This window comes from Carya illinoinensis, chromosome 13 (assembly GCF_018687715.1).
Source record: "Carya illinoinensis cultivar Pawnee chromosome 13, C.illinoinensisPawnee_v1, whole genome shotgun sequence".
Taxonomy (NCBI): Eukaryota; Viridiplantae; Streptophyta; class Magnoliopsida; order Fagales; family Juglandaceae; genus Carya; species Carya illinoinensis.
Genome location: NC_056764.1, coordinates 4,961,417 through 4,980,466, shown reverse-complemented (window position 1 = coordinate 4,980,466; position 19,050 = coordinate 4,961,417). Strand labels below are relative to the sequence as shown.

General features: G+C 35.3%; 2 protein-coding genes and 1 pseudogene across 4 annotated transcripts; 1 reads left to right on the top strand and 2 right to left on the bottom strand.

The window, feature by feature from the left end:
- The first annotated feature begins 2,455 nt into the window (after positions 1 to 2,455).
- Positions 2,456 to 5,307, top strand: LOC122291881 (GTP cyclohydrolase 1-like). Its single transcript, XM_043099910.1, has 2 exons — positions 2,456 to 3,104; positions 3,790 to 5,307. The coding sequence occupies exons 1-2, from the start codon at positions 2,891 to 2,893 to the stop codon at positions 4,977 to 4,979; spliced, it is 1,404 nt and encodes a 467-aa protein (XP_042955844.1). The 5' UTR covers positions 2,456 to 2,890; the 3' UTR covers positions 4,980 to 5,307.
- A 237-nt stretch (positions 5,308 to 5,544) lies between these two features.
- Positions 5,545 to 11,482, bottom strand: LOC122291882. Of its 3 annotated transcripts, none has more exons than XM_043099911.1 (9): positions 11,320 to 11,482; positions 11,053 to 11,119; positions 10,393 to 10,608; positions 9,546 to 9,727; positions 9,239 to 9,437; positions 8,943 to 9,154; positions 7,500 to 7,625; positions 7,273 to 7,376; positions 5,545 to 5,885 (listed from the first exon to the last, which is right to left on the bottom strand). In XM_043099911.1, exons 1-9 carry the CDS (start codon positions 11,357 to 11,359, stop codon positions 5,697 to 5,699), a joined length of 1,335 nt encoding a protein of 444 aa, XP_042955845.1. In that variant the 5' UTR covers positions 11,360 to 11,482; the 3' UTR covers positions 5,545 to 5,696. The 3 variants fall into 3 exon arrangements, with proteins under 3 accessions (XP_042955845.1, XP_042955846.1, XP_042955847.1); XM_043099912.1 differs by having other exon boundaries at positions 9,239 to 9,410; positions 11,320 to 11,481; XM_043099913.1 differs by lacking the exon at positions 11,320 to 11,482 and having other exon boundaries at positions 11,039 to 11,104.
- Positions 11,483 to 13,917: 2,435 nt separating this feature from the next.
- On the bottom strand, positions 13,918 to 16,967 carry LOC122292692 (annotated as a pseudogene).
- Positions 16,968 to 19,050: the final 2,083 nt, after the last annotated feature.

Below are 19,050 nucleotides of genomic sequence, written 5' to 3'. Positions count from 1 at the left end.
TTGATGAGGCTTCAAATTCTGTTTTGTTACAAACAAAAGAGATTGAGAATCTGAGGTATCTACAACGACTTCGAAGAGAAAAAGGTTAGCTCCACGTGTCAGCCAATTTGAGAAATAGTCCTAATTTTAAAAAATGAATAGTAATATTAAAATAATAATAATAAAATAATAAATAATAATAGAATATTACGAAAATATTTCATATATTTTTAATACTTAAACATAGTCTTAGTCGGGAACTAATTTAACATATTGATATGATGTGACAAATTGATGTGATATAATATAATATGTCATATTACTATAAAAGAATTAATCTAATATATAAAATTATGTTGGTTTGTAAATTTATTTTTATAAAAAAAATTTATAATTGTAATACTTCTCTATAATTTTAGCAGCTTTATATTTTATTTTTTGAATTTTTTAATTTTATCTAAGATATTTTCGTTAATAATCTAGTTTTACTTAAAAAAAAAAAAATGAAACTTACATTTGTAGTTTGTATGCATTCACACTTTCTGATTACACTGTGATTTGTGATCAAATAAATGAGTATTAATCAATTTGGTCGCCAAAGCTTATGGAGGGAACGCCTATCATTTTGATTCATACGATGCAAAGACTAGAACACCAGGAGACCATGCAATGCCAATGCAACGGAAGCATTGACCAAAGGCTGCTCCTTGCACGAGTTGGCTTCACAAGAAAAATTATAGATCTGTCTTCTATGCATATGTTCAGGCTATAAATATTTAAATGTTCGATTGTAGAGGAGATGTATGAAATGGATTTTAAAATATTTATTACTTTTTAAATAATATTAAATAATTAATATATATTATATAATTCATTTCATGTATTAATTTTCTCATTTAAGATTATATTTAGATGTTGAGTTGAGTTGAGTTAAGTTAAATTCTTTATGAATAGTAGTAAGTTGAGTAAGTAGAGTGAGTTATATGGAGCCCATTTAAAATGAGATGTGTTTTGGATATTAAGATGAGTTTAATACTATTTATAAAAAATTAAAAAATATTGTGGATCTCATGTATAAGGAGGTTTTGAATTGATATGAATTTTGTAATTTGAGAATTGGTTGTTTGAAATAGATGTTAGACTTAATTTAAAATTAGGCTAAATTAAATTAATCTCAACCGAGTCTTACAACTAAACGGGGCCTAAATACTTTCACATTTAGACTAATATGTAAGAGAGTCTTTTTCTCGTAAGATGAGCTTAGATCATTTTTAGTTATTAAGTAAATTTGTCAAATAACATTAAATGCAATCGGCCTTTTACCTGTCAGTGACTAACATTCATTCTCTATGCATTGGGGCGTTGATGGAGTGATATATGTGTAAAGTGGGATAAGGTCCCTCGAGTTCTTGTCATAATTTGAGAGTTTCAAGCGACATATAAACCAGGCCATATACATTAATAGCTCATGTTAATTAGTAAGTTTATGAGACCTTGACGCAACGCTCTTGTCTAAGTTTGAGGAATATATTCATGTCGTGAAAGGTGAGAAAATTTTCACCATGTCTTTATAATCGATCGCTGTTAAGTAAGTTTGATTAAAATAGCATTAAATACAGCATAATAAATAGGGCTTTGCTACAGCATAATAAATGGTGGAAATGACTTTACGTGTCTAATGCTCTAACGTTAAAAGAATTGTATAAATCCTAAATTTGTCGTTTGTGGGTTGGTGGAGTGTACCAGTCTCTTCCCTACCACGCATCTATGTTGGTATTTGAATCCCACCATATTTTCCACTTTAGTCTGCGTAGAAAACCAATCACCTCCATATTCCAACCAACTATTTTAAATTAAAGTAATATTATATACCGTTATAGAGTATATAAATGCTATATAATCACTTTAAAAAAATAAAATTTATAATTAAAAAATTAATTTTTTTTTTATGTGAATTTTATATTAATTTATTTTTTTTAAAAAGACTGTATGATACTTACACAATCACAACTACAACAATCATTTCTCTTATGTAACACACCACAACTTTTAATTCTGGTCCTCCCTGGTATGTTTATTTATTGGTTATTAAGGGAAGTAAATTGAGCAGACGTAGGAAAATGAGAAGACAATAAAGACAGCGAATGTGTGTGATTTGTGTACCGACCCTGATCCTCAGCTGTAGTACAATATGCACCTCGTTTTCACTTTCTTTCTAGGTGCAAAGTGAGGCCCACTTTCAGGATGAAAGAAATCTAAGAATCCACACATTCTAAAGAGAGTTTTGTTATGTATAAATATAATTACATTAATATTAATTTATTCATACTTAAAATTTAAATTATTATTATTTTTTATAAAATTTATTTTTTAACTAATCACGTCATATTAATACACAATTTAATACACAATTATGCTTCAACTATATTTTTCCTTTTAAAATCAGCGGCATTCCTACGTTTCTCTTCCCAATTGCATCCATCCCCCCTCTCCCTCTCTCTCCTAGTCCTTCTCTTATTTATACCCGTTTTCTTCTTTTGTTGGTTTGATCCGTGCGCCCATTCGAACCTTTCTCTTCTTATTCCTCTGGGTAGCTAATATCTTGGATATTCTTATTTTCAATACTCTGTATCGTACCAATCGCAAGATTGGTTCGGATCATTTTGATGTGGGTAGCTTAAATTTTGAATATTTTTATCGGTTTCTTATCAGGTTCGGATTTGTTTGAGAACTTATCCGGATCCTGCATGACCTACCTTTCCTTTGCCTTTATTCTTCACCTGGGTGCCTCCAATTTTAAATTTTCGTGCTGATTATTGCTGACTTTTGGTTATTGGGAGGATTTATTTAAGTTCGTTTGTTGAAATTTGGTAACTGGGTCTGTTTTAGTTGGGGGATTTGAGGTCTGTCAATGGGCGCTTTGGAAGAGGGGCACTTCGATGAGGAGCTTGAGAATGAAGTGAAACTGGGTTGCACGGAGCTGGGATTTGAAGCAGAGCCGGAGACTATAGACATTGAGAATGCTGTGAAAGTTCTGTTGCGGGGTTTAGGGGAGGATGTTAACAGGGAAGGTCTGAGGAAGACCCCTCTTCGAGTCGCCAAGGCCCTTCGAGAAGGAACCAGAGGTGCTTTACTGGGCCTTCACCTTGTTCAACCGTCCCTATTTTCATAACTGAATATTAGTTAATTTGTTCAGATTTATTGCACTTGAATCTTATCATCTTGACGTATTATCACCTGTAATGAACCAGTAGAATAGGTAAATTTTTTACATTTTCGTTGTTCGGTTCTTTCTTTTTTATACCAATCATTTTAAACTATGCATGTTGATACTGTTCACTTTTTAACATACTGTTCACTGATAAAAGATTCTCAACAATCAACGTCTTGCTATTTTATGCCAATCATTTTACGCTTTGCATGTTGATACTACACAATTGCTGTCCTATCATGTTTCTTAACGGAGAACGTTGAGTCTCTGAGATGGTGATAGGCGTATATACTTGTTCATGCTTTTGTTGCTCTCCTCAACGAATTGAGTGATTCTTTTGATTTATGTTCCTTTTTGGCCAGATGTCCTCGGTTCTAGTCCTATACGGATCTCTTTCTTCATTATTTTTTACGAGAATGGTTATCATAGGTTATTTTGCTGCAAATGCAAGATATGAATAAAGTATCTATTTTCAAAAAAAGAAAAGAAGACTACTTAATTATCAAAAAATGTTTTTGTCATCTAAAATACCTTGCTCACCTTGATATGAAGCCCTGACATCAAATTACTTACTCCTATATCTTTGTTACTATATATAGGTTATCGACAAAAGGTGAACGAAATTGTCCAAGGTGCTTTATTCCCTGAAGCTGGTCTGGATAGCGGAGTTGGTCATGCTGGAGGTGTAGGTGGACTTGTGATTGTTCGAGATCTTGACCTCTTCTCATACTGTGAGTCATGCTTGCTTCCATTTCAGGTGAAGTGTCATGTGGGTTACGTCCCTTCTGGTCAACGAGTTGTTGGCTTAAGTAAGCTTTCCCGAGTAGCTGATGTATTTGGAAAACGCCTCCAAGACCCACAGCGTCTGGCAAATGAAATTTGTTCAGCATTGCACCATGCCATCAAACCAGCAGGCGTTGCTGTCATTCTCCAATGTTTGCACATCCATTTCCCTAACATGGAATATGTGTTTCTTGAGTCCAATCACCAAGGATGGGTAACGGTTCAGGTTTGTTCAGGTTCAGGGGTTTTTGAAAATGAGTGTGCAGAAATTTGGGGTGATTTTTTTAGTCTTCTGAAATATCGAGGCATAGATATGAAGAAAGATCATAGAAGAGATTCACACGATCAATGTTGGTGTCCATCACAATCTTCCTCGGGTGAGAAAACTTCCTCTGACAATGGACCAGCCAATCCAGTCATGGTTACCGCCGTAGCTTCAATTCTCAGGTCTCTGGGCGAGGATCCACTGAGGAAAGAGCTTTTAGCAACTCCTTGTCGTTTTGTGAAGTGGTTAGTGAACTTCCAAAATAGTAATTTGGAGATGAAGCAGAACGGCTTTGCTGGTGGTAGGATGGATCTTCGGACACCCCATGGAGAAGTCACCCGGTATGAAAAGCAGATCCATTCTGAACTGAATTTGTCGTTTTGGTCTCAGTGTGAGCATCATTTACTTCCTTTTCATGGTGTGGTGCATATAGGATACCTCAGTACCGAAGGATTCAATCCCATTGCAAAATCCCGGTTACAGTCGATAGTACATTTTTATGGTTTCAAACTCCAAGTACAGGAAAGACTCACCAGGCAAATTGCAGAGAGCGTTGCATTGCTGTTAGGTGGAGATGTAATGGTAGTTGTGGAGGCCAACCACACCTGTATGATATCTAGAGGGGTTGAGAAGTTTGGAAGTAGTACGGCTACAATTGCAGAAATGGGCCTATTTTCAACTGATCCTGCTGCAAGGGCTATATTTTTGCAGAGCATTCCAAACACTTCTACTGTAGGATGATGATTCTTCCTGTCATTCCTTTGCCTTTGTGGTGAAGATATGACAGGGATAAGTAGCTGTGTTGAATCTTCTCAGAGACTTGAAGACAAGTTTTGTCTTGCTCAAGTTTTGTGTCAGTGGTGCAGAGAATTTGCACTTGAACGGAAATACTATGATTGAGTATCTTAGAATAAGAATTTTATGCTTGTAGCATAAACCCTCCGGAAGAGAAATTTCCAGGGCATGCTATTGTTTCCATACTGATTTTTTGAACAAATCTTCCCAGCAAACCCTCGAACGAAACCAGTTTAGCGGATTAGGTTATTAAGCTCTCACTCTGTTACTGCTATTTAAGCTCGCAAAGACCTTTACGTGTTTCAAAATTAGCTTATTCTGCAAACTAAAATAAAACTAGACAATTGAACAAAAACTATGGGGTCTAATTATGCATTCGCCCTATGGAAATCAAATGCATTAAACTGATTTTTAGTCGGTTAAGTATGTATCAAGTTATATGGTTATGAAATGGGCGTGTCCATCACAATATAGGCAATTTGCAAAGACTACTTTACCAGACAAGAATAGGTAAGGATATAAAAACCAATACAACATCATATATATATATGCGTGTTATGTGTGCGCACGAGTGCATGTATACATGTATATATATGTATAAGTAAGTATGTATGTATGTATGTATATACATAGACATGGAAGCATTCTTGTTTGTAGCATATTCTACCCCAACCACAAGTGCCGAATTGAATGCCAATTTATTTCTTGTTTAGGAGAAGCTATGCGAGCTTTTCGATGAGCCTTTCCTCGATGGACACGGTGAATATGTGCATGGTGCACATAAACTGAGATGATGACAATCCCCAGGGTTATTAATATCAATATACATGCAGATGGAGATGGTGTCCGAACCTGCATATAAATTCCCACAATCAGCCTACCTTCTGAGCCAGCACTATAATTGATTATCCAAAGTTAGCAATGGCCATATCATGTGGTTTATACCAGCTGGACAACATAAAATGTTAATTTTTTGAGCTGTAGAAATTGCCACAAGTTTTAACCCGAACCAGCAAAAGCCAGTGAATTTATTTGCACATACCTCTACAGGCAACTGAAAATTTGTCAAATTTATATAAACTTCCATACAGATTTTAGGCTCAGTTCTAGGCCATTCTAAAACCCCAGATAACTATTACAAAATACCATATTGAGACTCCGGTTCCCTACCCAAGCCCTCAGGCATGCACACGGACAGCATCATACACAGAACACGCAAGTTATAAAAAATTGATAGAAACTCAGACAATACTCCTACCACAACTAAAATGAACTAAGGTTAATGGCCATGCAGATGCTGTCGTCTTCACCCTATATATAATAACTTATCTTAAATATTGAGTCATGCATCACGCCATCACCCAGCAAGACTAACAAGAAAGTTCGCATTTGATCTTGACTAAAATAATTTAATCAATCTTCAACATGCTGCAAAGTTCAAATTCAATCAAAATCTCACCAAAAAACAACCTTCACCAGCATAAAATTTGTCTCACCCCAAGGCGACTAAATTTATCCACGGTATGACATATCAGGCTACTAAGTATAAGGGCATGGTTGTTTCCACATGATGAAAATCAAACCACTCAATAATATAAGGACCCTTTGAACATCTTAATGCAACATAGACCTACATATATAACAAGTAAACTGCAGTTAAATTTATTTGAACCAATGCTACTATCCAACCGCATAGATGGGAATTTCAAGTCAACTTTCTAGATGAGGAAATTTTAAATTGCAACATTAACTTCAGAGGTTTTTCACTGCCCATACAGCAGCATACTACCCAAAGAAGGAAAGAATTTGAGTGGAAAATGAAATATATATCCAGAAAAAAAATTAGGAAAAGAGAAAATAACTGAGTGATAAAAACAGCATTGGATGTAGTGCTGTTAATACTGGAATTTCAGAATCCAGCAAGTTGTTCAGGAATCAAATCATCCTGATCTTGGGTATAGAATTGTTTGTAAAGTATGATGTCATTGTGAACATACTAAAATTCCACAAACTTATTCAATTAGGTGCTTATAAACTAGAGAATCTCGATGCAGTGGTGGTGAGAGTGTGATCTATCGATAGTAATGTGGTAACATCCCCCCAATGATGCAGAAGAATGAGGAATTCATGCCATGCCACATACACTGCCACTTTGGAGATAAGAAAAACCCAAATGACCCCATAAGGATTGAAACTTGAGGTTAAAAAAAAAAAAAAAAAAGAGGAGTAAAGACCACACCTTATTCATTATCCAGCTCTTACGAGGAAGATTCTTATCAGCGCGCTCAAGGGAAAAGCGTAGCATGTCAATTATTGTCAAATCAGTAACTGGATCAGAGCTTTCTGTAAGGACAAAGGGAAATAATAAACCAAAAAATTATAATCTCTCTCTAACCAAGACCCCAGCATCACAATTCTTTTTCGTTTCAAGTAAAAAAGGAGCTAGAAGCCTAGATTAACTGTCACCTGGAATGTCAAAAATCTGTTTTGCAGGTGGAATACCCAGCAACTCTCCCAAATAGACACGGACGCGAGCACGGTCTGACAGCGAAAGTAGATCACCATGGGTAACAACAACAACAGGCTTGTCATCTGTAAGTAAAATAGGAGTATTCAGCCATCATTACCAAGCAATCACATCTGCTCACCATGGGCAACAACACATTATATCTTTTCTGACCGGCTTATGGCAGCAGCAGTCAGCATCTATACTTAAGTAGCTTCATTCTATCATATAACATGTAAATTATGGGATCATTTCTGACCAAGCTACAGTCTGAAGAAAAAATAACCACTCAGTTATTATTCCACCAACACAAGCCTTATGTCCCTCCAAGTCTTCAACCTTTTATTACAATCTTCTTACCATAAGTAAGAGGCAAGTTTCAAATATCTCATAATCCTGCAGAGTTCACTTTGACGGTGATAATGGACCCAAGAGTATTTCTTTATAAGGCGAATCATACTTCAGCCACGCATGATACAGAGTGAATTCAATTTGTCGACATTTGGTTTCAAAAGTAAAACTTTATTGACTTGAGATATTTTCTCTTAGCATAAAAAAAAAAAAATTTATGCCAACAAATAAAATGATGCAACAATTACACAAAACGCAGGTGGTAAGATGCCCTTCTCCTAAAGACTGAGTGGGTAAAGTCCACTTTTCCAAATCACAGATGTATTTTTCTTGAAACACATAATTTTCTGATTTCACATGAAAGATTTGAAGGTAGATTTTAAATAATGGTAACAGAGCAAAGCATCACTTTTAGGCAAGGGCATGGAAGGTCTAATTCTTCGGTCAGAATCTTGACAGTAATGTCTCTATTAGATTCTCGGGTTGAAATATGGGAAAACTCCATTCAATTCTCGATGGGAACAGAATTACACAATTGACAATCAAAACTCGTTACATACCACGAGTGGAAAAGGTGAAATTAACCCTTGTTCTAACATGAGAATTTGCGATTCCATCAATTGAATTGGAAACACATTCAGAAGGAAAGAAAACATTAAAAGGTTAAGGTAATTAGCTCATTGTGCAAAAACTGATTCAGCTTAAAGCCCCTTATCATCACCTTATGTGATCCTAACTCTCATTCTGTTAAATTATTCTCGATGATTCCTGGAATGTTAGTCTTATATTTAATTACCAGATATTTTGGCTTCCTTTTTTGTCGAGGAAGTTTATGAAATAAGCCTCTCCACTTCAATATTATATGTTTCTTTGGCCAGTACTATAAGGATTTCCTGTCGATAGAAAGTGTATTCTTTTCCCTCATAGTACCGTATTTATAAATTTTTAAATATAACAAAAAACTGGTGCCAAGAAGTTCCCATAGTAAAAAATATTTGCATGAAGTTCAAAAAGACATAACCACAGAAAAGGAATCAAGGATGTCCTAATACCTTTGAATGACAAGTATGGGCAGCTAAATGCTGCAGCAATTGTCTGGGTATACTTCAGGTCTGACTCATCATTACTATCCATTGATTTCAAAACAGAAATTCCATTAACAACAACTATGACAGAGTTGACCATTCTGACCTCCCTTGACAGGAAAATGTTCCAGCGAGCTTTGCCCTTCATGTAGGTTCTTAAACTCGCACTATCAGAATCCCTGAGAAGCAATTCACAGACAGGAATTGATTGAATAATAAACAAATCATAAAACCCTACAAGTTCTTTACTCCAAAAGTCAGACCTGACAACTGGATCCCCATGAAGAACACCCTTTGTCATCCACCGCTTTAGCATTTCAGTGTTCTCAGATGAATCATCAGACAAACTGCGGGTGTCATAAAGACAAAACGACATGGAGCCTTTTGGAATCATATATTCCTGAAGGAAGTGGGTTCCATCCCCGACAGATGTATCTGGCACAACACTCAAAGAGATTGGAACTATAGAAATAAATGACTAAATTTATCCCCATATCCTAGGAAAATGCAAAGAAGGCATCCTTATAAGGTTCACATCTGGCATTCAAATCAAATTACATAGAATCATACATGATACTTGTGCTCTTTCCATTGCAAACTTATCTTCGTCAAACACCTTGGAGATCCTATTTACAAGACTGCTTTTCCCAGATCCTTTAGGACCAATTAATATGAGTGACGTTGTCTTTGGGACATCATAATCAGCCAACTGCAAGCCACCCACATTCTCAATCCATGCTCCAGGTGTGTAGCTGTCAAGGATAATCTACCATGTCATTTTGTACTAAGCATAATATTGGTCACTAGCACAATGAAAAACAAAGTCTTTAAGGAATGTTATGACTTTTTTAGTGCATGACAATAATTTTTAATGTACTGTAGTTTTTTGGTAATCAAAAGGGTACCTAGCCTTAAACAAATACTCTTCCAGAAATACTTGTGTAATTTTTCTCAATCTTTTCAACTTGTTTAGATTATTTTTACCATACAAGCATGGCTTGACAAAAGAGAAGTACATTCTCTCAATTTTTCAGTTTCTGCTTGAGTGCGAGCATATATCCTGTACTTTGATAGGATTTATTAGACTCTTATTTAGAGAACAGGAAAATTGAACCTTAACCTCTTATTCACAATATACAAGACATTCATTTTTCATTCCTAAGGGAATATAAAACTATGTTTTACATGCTAACAAGCATTCGAGAGAAGCTAACAAGCATTCGAGAGAACCAAACAACGTCATACAGATTATTAACAGAATGAAATCGAATAAAAAATAAACCGCTGTAACAACACCAGAGAAGCTTTTTTCTGAAAAAAAATATGGTATAAACCTACACATTTAAATACTGCTTCATCTACCACAACTACCCTTTTTAAGACTGCAAAAATTTCCACTAAACTATTACATCAGTACCTCAAGATTTTGCTCTTCGTCTCTTTCAAATTCTCGCTACGAATCCTCAGTTCATTATAATTCTGCAGGACTTCTCTATAACAACTGTTTCTCCTCCTGGCCTCAAAATCCAAAGATGCGGGAGAAAACTGACTGCAGACTTCGTCAAGTTCCTCAAAAACCATCAAACTGTCTGCGTTGTCAGTTCCATCCTCAACTTTCATGCTTATATTATCCCTGTTCCATTGAAAACCAGAAACTCATTCAAACTTCCAACAGCACAGCACAAATTTCCGATAAACCATATTTTGTCTTTTAAGAAAAATTGAGGTAAATTAGTCTTTTCATAAGTAGAAATTGAGGCAATGTAAAAAAAAAAAATGAATACTTAGCATTTAGTACTTGAGAGATTGCCTCTCGCAGTGAGCCTAAGACAACCAAATACGGTCAAGTAAGTTTATAAGGTTCTACGTAAACCAAAATAATAGACAACACATAATTTCGAGGCTCTTTTTTGTATAACAACGATCTTGGGGTTCTTTTTTTTTTTTTTTTTTTTTTTTTTTTCCCAATAAGTCAATTCAGAGGAGTCCACTTTCCTCAATTTCTCCGTAAATAAACAGAGGGTTAGGGAAAGAAAATGATCTCGAAGAAGAAAGGAATATACTCCTGTCGACATGCCTAAGAAAAGTAGGGGCTTGTGATGGCACTTGTGAGAAGTCTTGCTCTAGCGAGGACGAATCTTCCCCTGCAGAATCAGAAAGTGCAATTGGTTATTACAATCCCATAATCGGCTTACAATCACAGATGCCCAGTTTGTATTCGTTTAAGTCCGAGAGAAAAAGCGAGAGAAAAGCTAAGAAATGATTTCTTTTCTAAAGATATATTATAGCATGTCAAATTTTCCAGAGAACCAAACGCTGGGGAATTGAAAGAGAGAGTATGTACCAGAAGTAGAAGTAGGAGGGATGATCGCATCACCACCCATGCTTGCTTGCTTGTTTGAGAGAGAGAGAGAGAGAGAGAGAGAGAGAGAGAGGTGTGATTGAACTGCGGGCGGTACTTTCTTCTGCACTAAGAGTTTAATGAGACTGAATTGAGGCCTTGAGCGGGTGGTTAACGAAGGACTTCAGTAGTTAGTGCTGTGCCATCAGAATGCCACGTGTGGTCATGCCATGTGGCAGCTTTGACTTTGGGGGACACGTCCTAGGTTTTATGTTGGGGGAGGGGAGCAAGGCGAGTGTATTGATGGTTGACGTTTGCGCCTTTCTCCCGAGGATTTTTCTTTTTGAACTGTCTTTTTTAGAGGATTAAATCAATGATTGATAATGAAACATAGTAATTTCTTGACAATTTATGATTACTAGTTTAATCTATAGAATAAAAAAAACTTATTATATTATACTAGTTGTTGATTTCTTCTTAAAAATAAAATTCTATTTATTCACAGAATATCTGAGATCACCTTAATATCTAAACATAATTTTAATTGAGAGCCTAGATATAGGTATGTCAAATCGTGTTAAGGGATCATGTCAAAATATGTATATTATACTATATAGGTTAATTCTAATCCGACCCTTAAACTTATCGTATCAAAATCTTAAACCTTAACATGATTCATTAACATAACGGGTCATGTCGTGTCAACTCGTTTTGACCTATTAGTAAATATTACAAAATATGTTAACACAATACAATACGATTATTTTCAAACTGTTTATGTAAATTGGTTGAATAGGCCCAAAATTAACCTGTTTGACCTGATTAAATTTAACATAATTTTATATAAAATTTAAAATCATAATATCTATAAAAATTATAAAACTAATTATAAGTCCATAATTACAATCCAAACAATAAAAGTATCAAAATGGAAATTCTAACAAGTTTACTTTTAGGTATAAGGGTATAATTATAATTTTAACTTTCTTAATGTGTCATAACAGATTATAAAGGGTCAAAACAGGTTGACCTGTTATCAACCCGTTAAATAATCATGTATTAACGTGTCAACCCGTTTTGACTCAAACCCGTTAAAGCTAAACCCTAACATGCTATTATTGTATCATGTTCGTGTTGAATTAACAGATTGTGTAACATATTGTCACCCCTACTTATACACTCCCTTGTTCAGTTCGTATCCCTTGTTAAGTTCCTATCCCGTATTCTGCATGCATCATTAAGAGAAAAATATTTTAATCACAAAAAGATCATTCAAATTTATGTGATTTAATTAAATACATTAGATTGTAAGACTACTTGAATTAAAAAAATATTAAAATTATTTTTATTGTAAAATAAATCTAATGTATCATTTCTTTTTGTGAGATCTCTTTATGACATTCTCACAGTAATACTTTCTCTTTCAAAACATATGTATATCACTTTTGTCAAATGTCAATGTCAACATGAAAGGCAAAAAAATGGGGAGAAAAAGTTGGCGAACAAGCCTTCGTAACCCTATGTTTCTTCTTATTGTTAATTTCCAGTCTTTTAAGGCAACAGAACTTTCGTTCCATCATTTTTTATATAGACATATTTTTCTACTGAGTACTCTTGGATGATGATGTTTCTTCCAAAAAGAAGTCTGTAGTCAGCTCCCTAAGTAAGCACAAATCCATTAGACCGGTCCTGAAAATATGCGCCAAAAATAATTAGCATCAATCGAATATCAATGAATGAAAGTCAAAAGAACATTACTTAATGCTATAGATATCGGGTGCAATATATAAACACACATATGACGTATCTCAATGAACTGATATGGAATGAATACGAAAGTGAAAGCAGATGTAGATTAATAGCCTCAGGAGTCAGGACCTAGATGCCATTATACATCCGCGGACAGCCCCGTGAAATAAGATCTACCATGGAACAATAGAAGTCTAACTCATATCCATCCAATATCTATTAAAATGGAATGACATAGGGCAGAGCATAAACATCAGCAGACTCTATCTGCAAAGCTTCTGCCCACACATGTTGTGTCCTTTCAACGTGGGGAGAACCCGCTTTGGGTTTCTTTGACTGCAGACAATTGTTGCTGAACAACCAATCCTGTCCATTAAAACCAGACCACTCTTCCATTTATGGCATAGAAAGTATCTGAATTAGATACTTTGAGTCAGGATGTGGTGGTTTTGTAGATGCTTCACCATTAGCATAAACTTGTACACGAGGAGATTTAGGCCTTGTTGAGCATGCATTCAGTGTTTGACTTCCAACGAAAGGTTGTTTCGCAGATGCTTCACCATTCTTATAGACTGTTAAAGTGGAGGAAGACATCATTGAAAATGCATTTGGTCTTTGCAAACCTACAAAACCATTAGCCCTGTGCTCCTTGATGTCCAGTTGAAAATTATTGGCAATGACCTGCTTCCCACATGTTACCTGACTGACAGTTTGGCATGCTTCCAATTTCCTTCCATTTTCCATGACAGGATGAGAGAAGCAGACAGATCTCGACAACTTATGAGGCCGAATTCCGTTGTCTGTGAGAAACTTAAATGAGTAAGAAGCTAAGATCTAGAGCCAAAAGATTTTTTCTCCCAAAAAGGAAGCAAAAACTAAGCACGTGAGTCGTGACCACATCATCTGACCAGGAGCCCAAAAAGCAAACACAGTAACTTGAGATCAAGATTTAGCTAAGAAGATTTTTTTTAGGATTAGGAACAGACATCACCAGTAGCCCACAACAAATGGTTGTTTACAGGACCATTAAGTACTATAAAACCTTTATTAACATCCTTAGGTACAAACAAAACTAAATTTGTTTTTCCAATCACGGGTCTAAATAGAAGTCCTGCAATGTGATCAATGTATGATATAAAATAGGACTCACCAAGTGTAAGTCCATTTTTGTCAAGCTCCTTGTGTTTTCCAAAATTGCCCTCACTAAAAGAACAGTTGCCGTTCATTCTTGAAAATTCTAATTGCTTAGCATTGCAAGTATTAAGGGACTCCTTGCCGCTTTCGTTTAATTTAGGCTGCTATTTACTGTGTTCATTTATCTCCTTCAATTTCTCTTCCTTTTTCTTTTCTTTAGCCCTGTCTTTATCCTTTGATTTGCTTTTATTTTCTTGATCTTTACGCTGGGGTGTATTACCATTACCATCACTTTCCCCATGCTTGTTATTCTCTTTCCTTTTCTTTTGCTTCTCAGCATCCTTCTCCATTGGCTTAACAATTCCTTCATTTCTTTTGTCATCCATAAGATAGCACTTTCCACCAATCCCATTCTCCAAACTTCTTGTATCAACATAGTTTCTTTGTCCATTGGCCTTCCTACAATTTTCTTTCTCATCCTTAATTTTCTCTTTTTCTTCCAGTTGAAAGGCAATATTGGTCTCCACCACCCTATCAGGAAATCCAGATTTCCTTTGAGCTGCTACCGTAATCTTCTAAACTGCTTGGCTTTCCGTTGCCTTTTCTTCATCCTTGATTCTCCTAGCCAACTCCTGAATGTATTTAGAATCCTTAATCTGAACATTCTGCAGATTTTGAACGAGCTTCTCCCCTATATAGCACTTTCGCTGCCCTGCAATGCTTTTCTCATCCAAGGTTCGGTATTTTTCTTTTTCACAACTCCTCTCCTTGTCTCGGTGTTTTTTTCTTTCGGTCTTTCTTGTCGCTATGTTTTTCCTTACTTCTCTCTTTGTCCTTTTTACCTTCCCTCTTTCAACTGTCCTTATCCTTTTTGTGTTTTTTCTCCTTTTGCTTCTCCTGCAACAAAAACCTAATTAGGGGCAAAATAGAAAATTCATACAGAACTAACAAGGGTGGGTAAGGAGTCCCAACTGTAAGGGTAATAGACTCATGCATATATGAAAATGGTAACTATGTCTATGTCATGCTTATGGACAACTGAAGTAAAAATTTTGTTCAATCTCATGAACAAGGACCCTACTAATATGGTTTATGCCTTATCCTTATGTCTAATTACCAGAAAACAGTTGGCTAATAATAAAAAGAAGTAATAAGTTACAAACTAAAATAGAAAAGTGACTAAATAAATAAATATGGGAGCTTTTTTTTTTTTTGGGGGGGGGGGGAGGCGGGGGGGGGGGGACACCCACTCATGAATGGAAGAATGAACAACTTCATGAACATCATAAAATTTGCAAATCCAATCTCAGTTCCAAGATAGATGCCTCATGCTAATGTACTACGTTCAATGGTCTATGCATGAACTACCAGGTTCTATCCTTTAAGGTAGGGAAAAACTTGAAATTCCATATCCAGGAGTATTCAATGGTAAATGTTGAGATTGATAGTATCAACTTTTAACAGCCCAAGTCCATTTCCAAATTTTTCTAGTCCCTCTCCGGTGTTAATCATTTCGGTCATTCAGATTTTTATCCATAAGCAAGTCTTGAGTGAACAACTATACAAGTTTTTTATCCTAAAATATTTGGCAAATAGGCTCACTTCTGACTCATCAAAAGATTAGGCTCTCTTCTGAAAATGGACACCACTAAAATTCTACCAAATAAGACTCCTAGAAGGCTGAAGTTAAGCAGATTCAAAGTTTTCCTATCCCCTCCTTAAGAAAGCCTTGAAAAGACATTACCTCAAGAAAATCATTTAACAATTCTTTGAGTTTATTGTAACCTTTAATCCAACCCATTTAGCATCCATGTCTTTCCCTCTTGGCTAAGGCATGACCTTAGTTGTGAGCTAAACATATAATTCCCACTTTCTTCTCTAGATATGTGTGCTTGATTTGTGTCTTAATATTAGATGCTGCACCTCTACGCATAAACCTTAGGCATACCTGTCTTCCTATCAAAGGGAGCATTTCAAACATTTTGAAGTGCCAAGGAGGAGTAACAGACATTGCAGAAGTCATAAGTAAGCAAGAATTAGAAAAACGGTACAATAATGGCCAGCGTATGGGGAATCCATCAGAATTTCCAAAGATATTTTGGAGAAATTGGTCATAATAATAATTTCAACGTCAGCATCTCTTTGCAGAAGTTGGATGAGTTTGTAAATATTAAAATCAAAGCGTAAATACCCCAGTAGTTTATACTTCACCAAGCATGATTGTTCTTCCTAAACTAGTCAGATTCCTCATTGTTCGAGGGTTCCTAATAAGTTTCTCCGGTCTTGCAGAAAAGTTTCAAGTACTACCCATAATTCCCCTAAAACTTCCTCCACTATACTCGTAAAGATACCATTTTTTTTTTTTTTGTCAAAGCATACTGATAAAACATACAATTCAATATAGGCAGGATCGCATAAAACCCATATAAGCAAGAGCCAATGAGGAATGAACCTAACTGAAGCTAACAACCGCAGTTAATGGAAAACATGGTATATAAACCTTTGTTAGTAGGTTTGTATCATCAATTCTAGCCCTCTTTTCATATCCTGGAGGGGAAATGGAAAGCAGCGAGACATTGCACGTGATCCTTGAAATGAGAAGGTGGGACCCTTCTGCCAGCGAAAAAGTTTCACCTAGTTTTCGGAGCTGATGTTCCAACAAAGGAAAGAACCATAAATTATGCTCCTGTCCATGCAGCATGACCTTGTACTAATTTCTAGCTCAAAAAATCATTCCATGACCATTTAAAGTCACCACAACTAATCAGAATTCCTGATATCCAGTATCCAAAACCAACACTACACCAACAGAATTTCTCTAACTGCACAAATAATTAAACCCCGAGACGAAGAAAAGAGTCGCACAAGGCTCCAAAGCTCATGATCCGCTGTAAAAACACTGATTAGCTCGAGCGTATCTAGCCAGATAAATATGTTCAATCAATATATGTTCACCCGGACGATTTGTCGACAAATTTAGCAATTCCCAAGCAATCGGCTTGTCTTTCCCACTAGACCAAAAGAGAATGATTACCTGCTCAGCAGCAAAACCAGTATCAGAAGCATTTCCTAACTAAAGATTAATGACCTATATGCAGCAAATGCAAACCACACCACAACCTTTAAATAGAGACGAATTCTCAGTGCCACAAAAGCATCAAGCATATTGTTGTCCAGATGACTAACACAAAAGGAGGGTGAATTGAGTTATATTTAAAAAAATAACAATTATAAATCAAATATACAATATAAAATATAAACAAAATACGAAACAGTAATAAATATAAAGAGTAAGGGTAAGAAAGAAGCAAACTCAGTATGTTAACGAGGTTCGGCCCCACTGCCTACGTCCTCGCCTCAAGCTACCCCTTGAGGATCCCCAAATTCACTATTCAACCTCTTTCAGGTGGAGATAGAAACCTATTACACATTTGAACAACACTGCTATAAAGGATCCGTGTAGAACACCCTCTACACTTGCAATCACCTTACACGTGGTGATTCAACTATTTCCCGTGTAAAACATTTTCTACACGCATAAGGGTTATACACACCATTTTTCTGGTACAAGAGCTGATAGTGGGTAGGTTATCAGAAAACACTCTTCAATGAGTGAAATAAGAACAATACAGCGCAAACTATATCTCTCAAAATGAACAAGGATTAAGGCTCAATGCTTAGAGAAGAGAGAATGAAAGTTTTGAATGAATATTGTATGCTCTGGATGTTGTGAATGTGAATCTCTCAAATGATCTATTTATAGGCATATGAGACTTCATATTCAAATTAAAAAAGATTCACATGTCAAAGACAATATCATTCACTTTTTCAAAAAATTCAAATAAAATATTATTCTTTTTCAATTGTCAAATATAACATCATTCATTTTTCAAAAACTTCAAACCTAATCTTTTACTTTTGGCATATGACAAAAGGAGCACATTTTTCTTTTCAAACAAATCAAACCTAATCTTTTACTTTTTGCGTATGACAAAAGGAGCACACTTTACTTTTCAAATATTTCAAACAAAATCATATACCTTTTGCATAAGTCAAAAAAAGTATCAATCACTTTTGAAAATATTCAAATAAAACATGCACATGTGAAAGATGACAATCAATCATCTTTAATATTTTCAAAGTTCAACCCTTTAATCAAGGCATGCACATGTAAAAGATGACAATCAATCATCTTTTAAAATTTTAAAATTTAATTTTCAAAAATATTCATGCACATGTGGAAAATGTATTTTAATGCTTTATGATAAAATATTAATTTTGAGCCTTAATCTTAATTTTGAATTTTTAAGAGATTTATAACATTACTCTATAATTTTAATGTGAACTTGTTACCTACTTGCTCATGCTTGTTTCCTTGATGTGCTTGACTCCATTGTGTAGATAACTTGAGCTTGAGACTTCTTTATTCTTTGAATTCATTTGTTATCATCAAAATTCATGTGTAGATATATAATTACACAAATCTTGAAACCTTGAGTTCAACACATATATATATATTAAAGCAACTCTTGGTTCTTGTTTAGAAGAAGTTCCCGATATCCAATCTTGCACATTCAATGTTCGAACCCAGAATAAAAGCCACTGAACCCACGAGTCCCATTTCAAAAAACAATTGGAACTTAGCTGTACAATCTAGTTCCCAATATATGCACAAACAGTAATCACTGCTTGTAACCCTAATAATGTAAAAAAAAAAAATAGAATAAGGGTTTCTCCCACTAACGATCTGATCAAATCCTATAAAAACTAACCACCAAAAGTGTCAAGCAGAAAGCTCACTTAAGGGAAAAAAATAAAAAATTAAAAAAAAATCCTAATGTTTACGTCCCA